A 17,838-nucleotide genomic window follows, 5' to 3' on the forward strand; every position below is an offset into this window, starting at 1 on the left:
AGTGTATTTTTTTCATATTTTTAAACGTTTTTAAAAAAATGTTTTATTGTATTTACTAGTCTCCTTGGGAGACTTAAAGCTATTATCATCCGATCTCTTCTACTATACAGAGCACTGCATAAGCACTACTGTGTATAGCACAAATCACAATCTCTTATGACTCTCCAATCACGAATTGTGAACCCGCATCAAAGGCAGGAAAGTGAGCCAGGACGTAGATATATATCATATTTGTGTATAGCACAAATCACAATCTCCTATGAATCTCCAATCTCGGCATGTGAGCCCGCATCAAAGGCAGGAAAGTGAGCCAGGACGTAGATATATATCATATTTGTTTATAGCACAAATCACAATCTCCTATGAATCTCCAATCACGAATTGTGAACCCGCATCAAAGGCAGGAAAGTGAGCCAGGACGTAGATATATATCATATTTGTGTATAGCACAAATCACAATCTCCTATGAATCTCCAATCACGAATTGTGAACCCGCATCAAAGGCAGGGAGGCGAGCCAGGACGTAGATATATATCATAGCTCGTGAAGGGGTTTACTACCTGGTGCAACTGAGAAAAGTGCAGGATCATCATTTTTCAGCGCATTGATTTTTATACTCTGTCCTTCATCCAATCTATTAGTAAAAGGAGGTGATAGAGCAGAGGATTTTGATGAAGAGCTGTGCCAGGTATCATCCATTACTATATCATGAGTTAAGCCTCATCCGCATGGCGGTATTATGTAAAATCTACAAGTTGCAGAAATCCATAATAATGCATCCATGCACGTCTTTTGGGTGCGAATTGAGCTCTTTTTTTGCATCCGTGCATATGGAAATTATATCTGTAGGATACATCTCAAAACCAAAAGCTATATTGTTCTTTATTCCATGGGGTTCTGTAATATGGAGATACTGTCCCGTGTTTCTAGAAAAGAATACGTCAATATTACAGAGCCATATGGAAGCACCATATGGCGGAACACGGAGGACTGATGTCTCCGTAGTATGAAACCATAGTGACTCCGTGCGCTGCCAATCAGTGTGCACCGTGTGCACGAGGCCTCTGATTTTCTCCGGTATATAAACGATTAGCATGCAATATTAATGGGCGGCCAAGCTACAAAATAGCGTAAGATCCTCACTAATGATTATTAGCGCAAAATAAATTTTCTCTTGGATTCCGCTACATCTGTATAATCTGGAAATGGAATAATTTAGGGATTATTTTAGCAAGGTTTTTTTTTTTGAGTCGATCCTTTCCAATATACGCTTCAAAAACAGCTTCAAAAACTCTTCCAAATAATTTCTTTGCTGTTCATATAAAGAACTTTTTGAGCTTTATTTTTCCTGAAGAGGTTTTCATTAATTCCTGATGGGAAAAAAAGGAACTGCACAATCAAAGGCCTCCAAAAATAAAAAAAAAAATCTTCCAAACCAGTTAAAAAAAAAATTGTGGAAATGTGTTCAGGAAGTTTTCATTCCTCGGCGATGTTTTTTTTTTTTCTTTAATTTTTCATTTCCCAGAGAATTTTTGCAGAGATACAGTGCCTTGCGAAAGTATTCAGCCCCCTTGAATTTTTCAACCTTTTTCCACATTTCAGGCTTCAAACATAAAGATAAAAATGTTAATGTTCTGGTGAAGAATCTACAACAAGTGACACAATTGTGAAGTTGAACGAAATTTATTGCTTATTTTAAACTTTAAAAAAACAAAAAAAATGAAAATTGGGGCGTGCAATATTATTCATCCCCTTTACTTTCAGTGCAGCAAACTCACTCCAGAAGTTGATTGATTTCTCTGAATGATCCAATGTTGTCCTAAATGACTGATGATGATAAATATAAGCCCCTGTGTGTAATCAAGTCTCCGTATAAATGCCCCTGCTCTGTGATAGTCTCAGGGTTCTGTTTACAGCACAGAGAGCATCATGAAGACCAAGGAACACAACAGGCAGGTCCAGGATACTGTTGTGGAGAAGTTTAATGCTGGATTTGGTTACAAAAAGATTTCAAAATCTTTAAACATCCCAAGGAGCACTGTGCAAGCGATCATATTGAAATGGAAGGAGTCTCATACCACTGCAAATCTACCAAGACCCGGCCGTCCATCCAAAAATTTCATGTAAAACAAGAAGACTGCTCAGAGATGCAGCCAAGAGGCCCATGATCCCTCTGGATGAACTGCAGAGATCTACAGCTGAGGGGGGAGAGTCTGTCCATAGGACAACAATCAGTCGTACACTGCATAAATCTGGCCTTTATGGAAGAGTGGCAAGAAGAAAGCCATTTCTCAAAGATATCCATAAAAAGTGTGGTTTAAAGTTTACCACAAGCCACCTGGAGACACCAAACACGTGGAAGAAGGTGCTCTGCTCAGATGAAACCAAAATCAAACTTTTTGGGCACAATGCCAAATGATATGTTTGGCATAAAAGCAACACAGCTCATCACCCTGAAAAACACCATCCCCACTGTCAAACATGGTGGTGGCAGCATCATGTTTTGGGCCTGCTTTTCTTCAGCAGGGACAGGGAAGATGGTTAAAATTGATGGGAAGACGGATGGAGCCAAATACAGGACCATTCTTGATGAAAACCTGTTGGAGTCTGCAAAAGACTTGAGACTGGGACGGAGATTTGTCTTCCAACAACACAATGATCCTAAACATAAAGCAAAATCTACAATGGAATGGTTCATAAATAACCGTATCCAGGTGTTAGAATGGCCAAGTCACAGCCAAGACCTGAACCCAATCGAGAATCTGTGGAAAGAGCTGAAAACTGCTGTTCACAAACGCCTCCATCCAACCTCACTCAGCTCCAGCTGTTTACAAAGGAAGAATGGGCGAGAGTTTCAGCCTCTCCATGTGCAAAACTGATAGACACATACCCCAAGCGACTGCAGCTGTAATCGCAGCAAAAGGAGGCGCTACAGAGTATTAACTTACAGGGGATGAATAATATTGCACGCCCCAATTTTCAGTTTATTATTTTTTAAAAAGTTTAAAATAAGCAATGAATATCGATCACCTTCACAATTGTGTCCACTTGTTGTTGATTCTTCACCAGAACATTAACATTTTTATCTTTATGTTTGAAGCCTGAAATGTGGGAAAAGGTTGAAAAATTTAAGGGGGTGAATACTTTTGCAAGGCACTATATTTTTCATGCCATTTTTTTTGCAGCCTTTTTATCAGACATTGCCTAGTTTGGAAAGTTTTCAAGCAGAAAATGCTTCAAAGTAGTGACGAGAACTTTCTCTTCTTCCATCGGGTGTTTTGAGACTTGAAAAGAAAGAAAAACCCTCAAAAGACTGAAGATAGGAACAAACTGGTCTTATAATAGAATTTTAGAAATGTGTAGAAAGAGTGCTTGAGGGATATTTTTAGGTGTTTTTTTCAGATCAAACTCACCCCAAAGGGCTCCACACAAAAACTCTGTGTGCCTATATTCTAAAGTGTATACACACCGAGGGGGAAGGGGTGTCAAGCAGATACTGTGCAAAAAAATTTCAAATCCTCTTCAAAAACTCAAACATGTTCAAAAACATAGACGTTCTGCTCAGTTTCCATTCCAAAAACTCTGCAAAAAAACTTTGTGCACACATAGCCTAAATATTATTCTATCAGGACTCACCAGCTAAAGAACATGGGGTTGCCTGGGACCCCCATTGTTTTACCACATTGCAAAACATATATAAACTGGGTTCAGAAAACAAATTGTAAGAAAAAGTGAGCAAATCAGTTAAAATAAAGAGAAATGGAGTACGGTAATTTATGTCCCCTGTAGCATGTATTTATTACTGCCTGTCCAAGAGTCTCACCAGAACAGAGGGAGTGAACGATTTCCTGTTTTTCCTGATATGCTGGAATGCTACAGTAGATATTGTTGTTATTATTATTATTATTATTATTATTATTATTATTATTATTATTATTATTATTATTATTATTATTATTATTATATTTATATATATATATATATATATAATAAAAAATATTTTAAAATAATAAATACTAATTGTTATTATTTGTATAGCTATATTATTAATTAATAAGTATAGATAATAATTATTGGTAAATAATATTATTAATAATTTTATGTAAAAGAATACTTATTATTAGTAATAGTATTATAATTATTGTGATTCTGAATAATAATAACATTTATAAGTAATATAACTAATAGTTATACATGCTGAATAATTATTAAGCGTATAATTACTGTATATTATATTATTATATAGATTATAATTATTAAATATTATACATAAAAATATGAATATACTTATTATTGTTTATTAGTATTATTAATACTAATACTTATAATTATTAATAATATAAAATATTGAAAATAATAACATTCATGACTAATTATTATTATTTTATATTCTGTATAAATAATAACAATTATATTATCATTTATAAAAAATATAAATAATAATAATATTTATATTTTTTTATAAATTATAATATTATTATTAATATTTATGCAGAATAAATAATAATTATTAGTCATGAATGTTATTATTTTCAATATATAATATTAATTATATGTAATTATTATTAATAATAATTATTATTAGTATTATATATCTTTATTATAAATAGTATTTAATAATTATTGTCTATACATATTAATACAATTATTATTATTATTATAATAATATACATAATTATATGCATGTTAATAATTATTATTCATTATGTATAACCATTAGTAATATTATTTAGAAATGCTGTTAATATTATTACTATTATTAAGAATCACAATAACAATAATTATAATACTATTACTAATAATAACTATTATTTTATATAAAAGTATTAATATTATTTACCAATAATAATTATATATACTTATTAATACTAATATGTATTATTAATATTATTAATATTATTAATGTTATTATTATTATGGTACAAATAATTACGTTCTATTTATTATTTATTATTATTATTATTATTCAGAAGAAGAATAACAAAAAATATAATACCATTACTAATAATAAGTATTGTTATATTAAATTATTAATATTATTTAGTAATAATAATAATTATTATTATGTATAATTATTAATGCTATTCAATAATAATAAAATAATAATTATTATTCAATGTTTTTACATAACCCTTCTAATCCTTCCATAATTTAGGGCCGCCTTTTCCCAGGGCGGCGTCTGTTACCTTTTTCTTACCTTGATGTAACATTTGCACATAACGCCCTTTTTGTATTTTGCAGCTTAAGTCGTGTGCGACAACAATACGGCCTTTTACCGCGAGAAGAATGGGACGATCTCATTGCCGTGACCTCGTATGAAAAAGCAATGTCGGCAAAACAAAAAAACAAGAGTCCGCCAAGGCCGCTCCTGCCGAGGTATGGCCACATCACTCATATACAGTGTATACAGCACAGGCGGGGTCACAAAGATCTATGAAAAACTGCTCATTTGTGTAAACACTTTGTCTTGAGGAGCAGCACAGTCTTATTAATGCTTTGAGGGGATCTGTTCTTTCACAAAAAACCTGCAGACACTTAGAATTTGCTTTTCCTCCTATTTCCCAGCCCCTGTGACCGCAAGGTAAACAGGCTAAGGTGGCCACCGGCCTACTCTCCGCTCCAAATGGCACTTTTGGCTTCTTCTCTCCTATCTAAAATATAAAAAAATAAGCCCTTGAAGGGTTAATCCCTGTGGAATTGTATAGTTCACTATATCCTAATATTTATGTCGGACACTTTACACATTTATCGGAGTCAGGCCGGCGCGCACCGTCGTCTGAGGCTGAATCTATCCTGTACATCGGGATTTGGGCTTGATATTTGGCAGTTTCCCCGCTGTTTGTTATATGCCGGAGTGAACTTTGAAGGGAAAATGTATTTTCTTTGTGTTGCTAAGCCGTCTGAGTGCGTGTCGTCTGCACACTGACATCTGCGGAGACGCGCACTCCCTCCTTTGTCTGACATTTTCATTATAGGGGCTTATATTGCGTAATTCTGTTACACGGCCACTTGTTGTTCTGCCTTTTGTTAACTTCTCGGGAAACTGTATTTATTTTGCTTTAAATTATATATCACAACACAAAAAGCGCGAAAGGAGCGCACAATAACCCAGTGCACTCACATAGTAAATATATCAGGAGGGGTAATAATAACAGCGATATCGGCAGAACGATCACCCTCATGTGGCAGGGAAGCCTCCTCCAAATTACACACCACTTGTGTCTGTAAGTATCACGCCCCGGCACATCCGCTCATTACAACCATTCTCTAATGAAGAAGCTTCCAAACACCAAGAGCTCAGGAGAAAACCGATCCTGCCGAAATGGAATGTGCTTCTACCGGGGCTTCTTGTTTAGCTGCACAGGCTCCTACAGAGGCTCCTACAGAGGAAGCACATCACGATTACGCCTGCACCGGGGTCATCACGATCAATACAAAATCAGGGTTCAGGTGGAGCCACTGAGCGCAACAAAACAAATGGGGATCAGTGGACTCCGCTGAAGCATCTCTTCTAGCAGTATCCATCTATCCATCCATCCATCCATCCATCTATCCATCCATCCATACATCTATCCATCTATCCATCCATCTATCTATCCATCTATCCATCCATCCATACATCCATCTATCCATCCATACATCCATCTATCCATCCATACATCCATCTATCCATCCATACATCCATCTATCCATCCATCCATCCTTCCATACATCCATCCATACATCCATCTATCCATCCATCCATACATCCATCCATCCATCCATCCATCTATCCATCCATCCATACATCTATCCATCTATCCACCCATCCACCCATCCATCCACCCATCCATCCATCTATCCATCCATCTATCCACCCATCCATCCACCCATCCATCCATCTATCCATCCATCTATCCACCCATCCACCCATCCATCCATCCATCTATCCATCCATACATCCATCTATCCATACATCCATCTATCCATCCATCCATCCATCTATCCATCAATCTATCTATCTATCCACCCGTCCACCCATCCATCCATCCATCTATCCATCCCTCCATCCATCCATCCATCCATCCATCTATCCATACATCCATCTATCCATCCATCCATCCATCTATCCATCAATCTATCCATCTATCCATACATCCATCTATCTATCCATCTATCCATACATCCATCTATCCATACATACATCTATCCATCCATCTATCCATCCATCCATCTATCCATCCATCCATACATCTATCCATCTATCCATCCATCCATCTATCCATCCATCCATCTATCCATCCATCCATCTATCCATCCATACATCCATCTATCCATACATCCATCTATCCATCCATACATCCATCTATCCATACATCCATCTATCCATCCATCTATCCATCCATCCATCTATCCATCCATCCATACATCCATCTATCCATCCATCTATCCACCCATCCATCTCTCCATCCATACATCTATCCATCCATACATCCATCTATCCATCTATCCATCCATACATCCATCTATCCATACATCCATCCATCTATCCATCTATCCTCCCATCCATCCATCCATCCTTCTATCCATCCATACATCCATCTATCCATCCATCCATCCATCTATCCCTTTATCTATCTATCTATCCATCTATCTATCCATCCATCCATCTATCCATCCATCCATCCATCTATCCATCCATCCATCTATCCATACATCCATACATCCATCTATCCACCCATCCATCTATCCACCCATCCATCTATCTATTCATCCATTCATCCGTCCATCCATCTATCTATCCATCCATCCATCCATTCATTCATCTATCCATTCATTTATCCATCCATCGATGCCATCCATACATCTATCCTCCATAAATCCATCTATCTATCCATCCATCCATCCACACATCCATCTAGCCATACATTCATCCATCTATCCAGCAATAAATTCATCTATCCATCCATTCATCCTTCCATCCTTCCATCCATCCATTTATCCATCCATCCATCTATCCATTCATCTATAAATCCATCTATCCATCCATCCATCCATCCATCCATCTATCCATCCATCCATACATCCATCTATCCATCCATCTATCCACCCATCCATCTCTCCATCCATACATCTATCCATCCATACATCCATCTATACATCCATCTATCCATCCATCTATCCATCCATACATCCATCTATCCATCCATCTATCCATCTATCCACCCATCCATCCATCCATCTATCCATCCATACATCCATACATCCATCTATCCCTCTATCTATCTATCCATCCATCCATCTATCCATCCATCCATCTATCCATACATCCATCTATCCACCCATCCATCTATCCACCCATCCATCTATCTATTCATCCATTCATCCGTCCATCCATCTATCTATCCATCCATCCATCTATCCATCCATCCATTCATTCATCTATCCATTCATTTATCCATCCATCGATGCCATCCATACATCTATCCTCCATAAATCCATCTATCCATCCATCCATCCACACATCCATCTATCCATACATTCATCCATCTATCCAACAATAAATTCATCTATCCATCCATTCATCCTTCCATCCATCCATTTATCCATCCATCTATCCATTCATCTATAAATCCATCTATCCATCCATCCATCCATCCATCCATCTATCCATCCATCCATCTATACATCTTTGTATCTATTTATTTCCAGCCTTTTTTGAGTATGCTTAAAATATAAGCCTTACTCCAAACATAAGCCCTATTTGCAGTTCAATAACACACAGGTTTCCATTTTCTCTTCCCTTTTTGCCGTTCATCTTGTATTCCACCATACCTAAAGTGACATGGGCTCTCTCACAGATCTGCGTTGCTGTCAGGTCCCTCACCGTTCCACTCACACACACATTGGGTCACAGTATCACTTGCCTCTACTCTACTCTAGTCATACTGCTTCTGGCCAGAAGGGGAAGCGACCGCTGCGAAATGCAGGGGGACCTGACTGACAGGAACGCAAATCTGTATGTCAGAGCCCATTCACTTGCCAACTCTATATGTCTAGGGTCTGGTAAGTGCAATTCCCCTGGAAGTTGCCTGCGTTGTTTTGGGGGGTAAATATAGTACAGTTAGGTCCAGAAATATTTGGACAGTGACACAATTTTCGCGAGTTGGGCTGCATGCCACCACATTGGATTTGAAATGAAACCTCTACAACAGAATTCAAGTGCAGATTGTAACGTTTAATTTGAAGGTTTGAACAAAAATATCTGATAGAAATTGTAGGAATTGTACACATTTCTTTACAAACACTCCACATTTTAGGAGGTCAAAAGTAATTGGACAAATAAACCAAACCCAAACAAAATATTTTTATTTTCAATATTTTGTTGCGAATCCTTTGGAGGCAATCACTGCCTTAAGTCTGGAACCCATGGACATCACCAAACGCTGGGTTTCCTCCTTCTCAATGCTTTGCCAGGCCTTTACAGCCGCAGCCTTCAGGTCTTGCTTGTTTGTGGGTCTTTCCGTCTTAAGTCTGGATTTGAGCAAGTGAAATGCATGCTCAATTGGGTTAAGATCTGGTGATTGACTTGGCCATTGCAGAATGTTCCACTTTTTTGCACTCATGAACTCCTGGGTAGCTTTGGCTGTATGCTTGGGGTCATTGTCCATCTGTACTATGAAGCGCCGTCCGATCAACTTTGCGGCATTTGGCTGAATCTGGGCTGAAAGTATATCACGGTACACTTCAGAATTCATCCGGCTACTCTTGTCTGCTGTTATGTCATCAATAAACACAAGTGACCCAGTGCCATTGAAAGCCATGCATGCCCATGCCATCACGTTGCCTCCACCATGTTTTACAGAGGATGTGGTGTGCCTTGGATCATGTGCCGTTCCCTTTCTTCTCCAAACTTTTTTCTGCCCATCATTCTGGTACAGGTTGATCTTTGTCTCATCTGTCCATAGAACACTTTTCCAGAACTGAGCTGGCTTCATGAGGTGTTTTTCAGCAAATTTAACTCTGGCCTGTCTATTTTTGGAATTGATGAATGGTTTGCATCTAGATGTGAACCCTTTGTATTTACTTTCATGGAGTCTTCTCTTTACTGTTGACTTAGAGACAGATACACCTACTTCACTGAGAGTGTTCTGGACTTCAGTTGATGTTGTGAACGGGTTCTTCTTCACCAAAGAAAGTATGCGGCGATCATCCACCACTGTTGTCATCCGTGGACGCCCAGGCCTTTTTGAGTTCCCAAGCTCACCAGTCAATTCCTTTTTTCTCAGAATGTACCCGACTGTTGATTTTGCTACTCCAAGCATGTCTGCTATCTCTCTGATGGATTTTTTTCTTTTTTTCAGCCTCAGGATATTCTGCTTCACCTCAATTGAGAGTTCCTTAGACCGCATGTTGTCTGGTCACAGCAACAGCTTCCAAATGCAAAACCACACACCTGTAATCAACCCCAGACCTTTTAACTACTTCATTGATTACAGGTTAATGAGGGAGACGCCTTCAGAGTTAATTGCAGCCCTTAGAGTCCCTTGTCCAATTACTTTTGGTCCCTTGAAAAAGAGGAGGCTATGCATTACAGAGCTATGATTCCTAAACCCTTTCTCCGATTTGGATGTGAAAACTCTCATATTGCAGCTGGGAGTGTGCACTTTCAGCTGATATTATATATATAATTGTATTTCTGAACATGTTTTTGTAAACAGCTAAAATAACAAAACTTGTGTCACTGTCCAAATATTTCTGGACCTAACTGTACATAGGAAATAGCTGTGTTTTTCAGTGCGTGCTGTATGACAGAGTTTTGGGGTTTTCCCTTGTCTGTCTTTATCTGTGGTTTCAACACACTCCTGTCCCATCCCTCCCTGGGGGGAGGGAGAATCAGATCAGGACAGATCAGGAGCAGGGCCAGGAAGGAGACTCAGGCCTCTCCACCATCAGGAGTATCCCTGAGGTTAGGTATAGCATAGGGATAGCGTAGGGTCCTCTAACCTGAGGGATAGTATTTTTGGGGTTCCGGAGTCCAAATCTCGGGAGCAGTTTGACCCACAATGATCTGCAATGTCCTCTATCACATGGATTGGCGCTAGCTTATGATGTTAAGATTAACCCTTTAATACTCATAAAAATTTTAAACCAGTGCCAAAATGGTGACATGTCCTCCAGATGATAGTTTATCCATTCTACATCTGGTTTTCTACATGAATGGACACAAGAAAATACCGTATCTTCTGTTCAGAGGTAGAGTAGTGGGATAATCTTTTGGATGGATTTGTGCGCTATCACTTTTTGTGATTCTCGGTTTCAGCCTCACATCAAAATCCAATTGGGATCTCGGAGACATGAACTTGGAATACGCGGACACAAAGCGTCAAAGACCCGAGGGGTAAGTCTGGGCAAAAATGGTGTTTAGCTTGGCATGAATGGTTGTCCTCCTCCTCCGTAGGTGTTTAATCCAATGGATCTGCCGGTGATGGTGCCGTAATTGGTGACACCGAGTGGTGTAGACTTTGTATCACCGCATCCGGCAGATCTCATCTCTTCGTATTCCGCGCGGCAGCTGTTGAGCTTTTTCTGCATTACTTTCCCGCAGTCTGTACTGTAATACAAGCACATCTCATGGCTCTTGAACTGATTACAGGCACTGCAATTTCAGAAAATGGAGTCAACCCAGGGCACCGTCTCCAAATACAAAGTAACATCTTTTGTTTAGAGCGCGGAGCCAAAAGCATACATAATACTGCATAATTCTGAGATCGGGATAAGCCGCCGCAACATCTGCTCAGACAAGATGCCGGAAAGCCTAGTGGAGCAGCAAAGAGCCATCAGCTTCTGTACAGTGCTGCATGGGAAGGACGGAGCGGGGCTGGATTATCTCTGCGGAGGAACATATAATGGGGTGTATTGCCTAAAGCTCCTTGATAAAACTGAAACTGCTGGTGCCAAAAATGTAAGGAGCGGCCAGAAGTGCGGGGTGGGACTGACTGCTCCGATACCTCCAGCCCAGGAGTGACCGCTCCGATACCTCCAGCCCAGGACTGACCGCTCCGATACCTCCATCCCAGGACTGACCGCTCCGATGCCTCCAGCCCAGGACTGACCGCTCCGATACCTCCAGCCCAGGACTGACCGCTCCGATACCTCCAGCCCAGGACTGACCGCTCCGATGCCTCCAGCCCAGGACTAACCGCTCCGATACCTCCAGCCCAGGACTGACCGCTCCGATGCCTCCAGCCCAGGACTGACCGCTCCGATACCTCCAGCCCAGGAGTGACTGCTCCGATACCTCCAGCCCAGGAGTGACCGATCCGATACCTCCAGCCCAGGACTGACCGCTCCGATGCCTCCAGCCCAGGACTAACCGCTCCGATACCTACATCCCAGGACTGACCGCTCCGATGCCTCCAGCCCAGGACTGACCGCTCCGATACCTCCAGCCCAGGAGTGACTGCTCCGATACCTCCAGGACTGACCGCTCCGATACCTCCAGCCCAGCACTGACCGCTCCTATGCCTCCAGCCCAGGAGTGACCGCTCCGATACCTCCAGCCCAGGAGTGACCGCTCCCATACCTCCAGCCCAGGACTGACCGCTCCGATACCTCCAGCCCAGGACTGACCGCTCCGATACCTCCAGCCCAGGAGTAACCGCTCCCATACCTCCAGCCCAGGACTGACCACTCCGATACCTCCAGCCCAGGACTGACCGCTCCGATACCTCCAGCCCAGGACTGACCGCTCCGATACCTCTAGCCCAGGAGTGACTGCTCCGATACCTCCAGCCCAGGACTGACCGCTCCGATACCTCCAGCCCATGACTGACCGCTCCGATACCTCCAGCCCAGGACTGACCGCTCCGATACCTCCAGCCTAGGAGTGACCGCTCCGATACCTCCAGCCCAGGACTGACCGCTCCGATACCTCCAGCCCAGGACTGACCGCTCCGATACCTCTAGCCCAGGAGTGACTGCTCCGATACCTCCAGCCCAGGACTGACCGCTCCGATACCTCCAGCCCAGGACTGACCGCTCCGATACCTCCAGCCCAGAACTGACCGCTCCGATACCTCCAGCCTAGGAGTGACCGCTCCGATACCTCCAGCCCAGGACTGACCGCTCCGATACCTCCAGCCCAGGACTGACCTCTCCGATATCTCCAGCCCAGCTCTGACCGCTCCGATGCCTCCAGCCCAGGAGTGACCGCTCCGATGCCTCCAGCCCAGGAGTGACCGCTCCGATGCCTCCAGCCCAGGAGTGACCGCTCCGATACCTCCAGCCCAGGAGTGACTGCTCCGATACCTCCAGCCCAGGACTGACTGCTCCGATACCTCCAGCCCAGGAGTGACCGCTCCGATACCTCCAGCCCAGGAGTGACCGCTCCAATACTTCCAGCACAGGACTGACCGCTCCGATACCTCCAGCCCAGGAGTGACCGCTCCCATACCTCCAGCCCAGGACTGACCGCTCCAATACCTCCAGCCCAGGACTGACCGCTCCGATACCTCCAGCCCAGGACTGACCGCACCGATACCTCCAGCCCAGGACTGACCTCTCCGATATCTCCAGCCCAGCACTGACCACTCCGATACCTCCAGCCCAGGAGTGACCGCTCCGATACCTCCAGCCCAGGAGTGACTGCTCCAATACCTCCAGCCCAGGAGTGACCGCTCCGATACCTCCAGCCCAGGACTGACCGCTCCGATACCTCCAGCCCAGGAGTGACCGCTCCGATACCTCCAGCCCAGGAGTGACCGCTCCGATACCTCCAGCCTAGGACTGACCGCTCCGATACCTCCAGCCCAGGAGTGACCGCTCTGATACCTCCAGCCCAGGAGTGACCGCTCCGATACCTCCAACCCAGGAGTGACCGCTCCGATACCTCCAACCCAGGAGTGACCGCTCCGATACCTCCAGCCCAGGACTGACCGCTCCGATACCTCCAGCCCAGGACAGACCGCTCCGATACCTCCAGCCCAGGACTGACCGCTCCGATACCTCCAGCCCAGGACTGACCTCTCCGATATCTCCAGCCCAGGAGTGGCCGCTCCGATACCTCCAGCCCAGGAGTGACTGCTCCAATACCTCCAGCCCAGGAGTGACCGCTCCGATACCTCCAGCCTAAGACTGACCGCTCCGATACCCCCAGCCCAGGACTGACCGCTCCGATACCCCCAGCCCAGGTGATCAGGCTGTCTGTCTTATTTAAGGCAGTTCAGCTGCCTCAGGTCTGTTTGGGAGGTGGGAAAGCCTCCAGTGTTGGCTAGCTTCTGACAGAGGCTGAATTGTGAATTTAAAGGGAACCTTTCAGGTCCAATATGCACTGAGAGCCACGAGCAGTTCTGGGTGTATATTGCTAATCCCTGCCTAACTGTATACACTAGCATAGGTAAAGAGATCTTTAGAAAAAGTATTTCTAAAGATCCTTCATTATATGCTAATGAGGCCAGGGACTAGTCGCAAGGGCGTTAATTCCCTTGGCTAGTTGGCCCCCTTAGCATGTTAGCACACCCCTGTGGGCATGCTAAAATGTTAATGAATGCGCAGCATCAGAGGCATGCTCGCTCTCACCTCTGCTGCCGCCGCTGGTTTTCGGCTCAGTGCCCATGATCAAAAGTCCCGGTCAGATTTCTGGTCATGCCCACTACACCAGTTTAAAGCCGGGACACTTGCACCCATCTTCATAATATGCACAACTGGAAGTTCAGGACTTCTGATCACTGAGCAGAAATCTAGCATCGGGGGCAGCAGTGGGGAGCGCTACCATGCATCTGACACTGCGCATTAGCATGTTAGCATGCCCACAGTAGCGTCCTTACATGCTATGGGGGCCGACTAGCTAAAAGAAGTAACACCCTTGCGACTAGTTGCTGGCCTCATTAGCATATGATAAAAGATCTTAAGAAATACTTTTTCTAAAGATCCCTTTATATATGCTAATATTGGCTGGGACTGTTAGGCAGGGATTAGCAATATGCACCCAGAACTGCTCTTGGTTCTGGGTGTATATTGCCCCTGACAAGTTCCCTTTAAATGGCTGTATGAACTGTTTTATCTTCTTTAACCTTTGTGGCGGTGTAAGGCTGTTTTCTTTGTTTGGAGTCCACTAAGAGTTTCAAAGTGAATAAACCTTGTCTTGTTGGACCGGAGACATTGCCTGTGTGTACACTATCAAATACTCAAAAAATCCTCGCAATCGGTGGAGAATGCGGGCACGAAATACTGAAATCTCAAAAGAACGCAGATGTATATGTATAGAGGCATTGACTATAGGCTGCGATTCTACAATCAGAAAATGAAGAAAGTTTCTGCTTTTGCAATATGTGACTTTACTTGTAGTTTCCAATTGATGCACATTTTTCATTTTATATTCTAGGAGGAGAAGTGCTAAATACGATCCTTTCTCCTATAAACCCATATTAGTGAGGAGTACCGAGCCTGACCGAGGGAAGCCACCGGCAGTAAGTAAAAATCACAGTCCTGTCATCCCCAGGAGCGTGTTAATACCAACAGTCATAGACAGACAGGGAAAACCAAACCTATCACACAGCACCCTCACACAGAGTTATCAGACAACAAATGATAAGGAGGAAAACAAAGAGCAGGGAGGAAATAACCAGATGACAGGAGGAATATCACAGCATACCAAACAGTAAATTACCAGTTACTGGAACACAACAGCACAGCCGGTTTAGCAAAAGCTGTAGTCGCCATGGGAAGACAAATTCCTCCTTCTTAAAAGGGCAAGAAGTAACTGTGATAGGTCACCCGCAACATGTGATCCAAATGGTAACCAGCAGGTAAACTCCTGCTAGGCCGATCGCTAATGGTTGGTTGACGCCCGAGGCTGCCTGTGCAACTCAGAAGCACCAGAGAAAGTATAGTGTGGAGTGTCAGAGTCTGTAGTCTGAACAGTGCCTGATGCCGCCATGATGAGTTTAGAGCCAACACCGCATGACAGAAACATATCGCCGGGACTGTGTGTGGCACCTTTGGGTAACCCCTTTTCTTACAACTTTATAGCTTTGATGCTCTGTTGATTTTGGGGCAAAAAATAGGTAATAGCAGACACAGACAAAACAAGTTAAAGGGGCTGTTCATGCCCATTAAAGGGGTCCAGACGTCTATAAATACGAACTGATGCTCACCGTCACCGATCCCGTTACTTGCCCATTCTCACCAGTCTCTGCTTCTTAGTCCATTATTATTGCAGCTCAATTCCAGTTATTCTCATCCAAGCTGATGTCCAAAAAATGTCAGGATTCGGACCGCACTAATTATTGTAGACCCTACCCTACATATACTGCTCCAATTTTATATTAGAAGCAAGCAGGGGAAGGATCCAGCTCCGACTCCAAGGATTTGAATAGCAGGCATTTCTTTATTTGAACTTTGTTAAAAAGAATATATCCAAAAAGGTGTAAGAACACCGGCTGATAACACTGACAGATGGTAGATAATGAAAAAAACTACGCGTTTCGGCGATGCGCCTTCATCAGGTCATAGTCAAATCCTTGACCTGATGAAGGCGTACTGCCGAAACGCGTAGTTTTTTCCATCATCTACCATCTGTCAGTGTTATCAGCCTGTGTTGTTATACCTTTTTGGATATATTCTTTTAAACAAAGTTCAAATAAAGAAATGCCTGCTATTCAAATCCTTGGAGTCTGAGCTGGATCCTTCCCCTGCTTGCTTCTTGTCTATATACGGCTGGCTGCCATGAACCGTGCTGGGACCGAGGATACTTATGTGGAGGAACTAATCAGGCTGACTTCCACTGTGGTGAGCGGTTCAACTGTTCTGTGCCTACAATTGTCCAATTTTATATTATCACAATCCATAGACATATAACTCAAATCTGTATCCGCACATTCTAAATATGTTGCCTTTATATATTGTAGAATGATACATTGTTTAAATAGGAAACATCATTGTATTGATTGATTTTTCCTGAAATCAATAGTGCACATAAAAACAAGACACTTTGTAATAAATCAGAGAAATCCGCTTCTTTCTCCTTCTGCACTGATCATTCAGTCTCAAAATTCTCAATTCTCACGGGTGAAATCTGTCTTCAGTGAATAAAGACTTTCCCATTTCTGAGATAGGAGATGACAGTTGGTGCTTATAAGGTTCTATGGAGAAGTGTAAGTTACCGCGCCCATGGTCCGGACATGCTGTGTCCTGCTGTGTGGGAAACCGCACCGCAGGTCAATTTATGCTGCGAGAATAACAAGCACAGTGAGCAGGAGATTTCTAGAACGCCATCCTCCATCCACTGCGCTTATGCTGTACAATGCAGCGTTTTGCAAAACACTGCGAACGCTGATCGTGGGCACGCAGCCTAAGGCTATGTGCCCACGGGACTCTGTACCCGCAGAAAACCTGCTTATTTTTCTGGATTTTCTAGATAAATCCGCAGGTTTTAGCAAGTACAAACACTCCCCATGTTATCCTATGGGACATGGGGAGTGCTGTGTCCATGCTGCGGTATATGCTGCAGATGTCCCGCAGCCGCATATAACTGCATGTCAATTATTCCTGCGGAAATCCCCGCCCTGCACTATGGAGATAGAGGCCGGGACTTCTGCAGGTAAGTCGCACGAATGTGCGCAGGTTTACCGCAGATATTTCGCTGGAATCCCGCAGATATGGATAGCTGCGGAGTCCGGGGATCAGCTGCGGGAAACCTGCGGCCGTACCTGTGGATATATCCGCAGGTACAGAGTCCCGTGGGCACATAGCCTAAGGCTATGTACGCACACTGCAGATTTGGTGCAGAAATTGCATCTGTTTTTGGTGCATTTTTTCCATGTGTTGTTTTTAGTGAAGTCAATAGCTGGAAGGGCT

General features: G+C 43.0%; 1 protein-coding gene across 1 annotated transcript in view; it reads left to right on the forward strand.

Moving 5' to 3' along the window:
- The window catches only part of LOC142256221 (uncharacterized), a 61,720-nt gene that overhangs the window by 14,318 nt on the left and 29,564 nt on the right, over window positions 1–17,838 (forward strand). Inside the window, exons 3-5 of the mRNA XM_075327793.1 lie at window positions 5,242–5,376; window positions 11,303–11,380; window positions 15,365–15,449. Of these exons, the coding sequence (XP_075183908.1) occupies window positions 5,242–5,376; window positions 11,303–11,380; window positions 15,365–15,449 (298 nt within the window). The remainder of the gene's footprint in view (window positions 1–5,241; window positions 5,377–11,302; window positions 11,381–15,364; window positions 15,450–17,838) is intronic.

Source organism: Anomaloglossus baeobatrachus, chromosome 11 (genome assembly GCF_048569485.1).
Source record: "Anomaloglossus baeobatrachus isolate aAnoBae1 chromosome 11, aAnoBae1.hap1, whole genome shotgun sequence".
In the NCBI taxonomy this organism is placed as follows: domain Eukaryota; kingdom Metazoa; phylum Chordata; class Amphibia; order Anura; family Aromobatidae; genus Anomaloglossus; species Anomaloglossus baeobatrachus.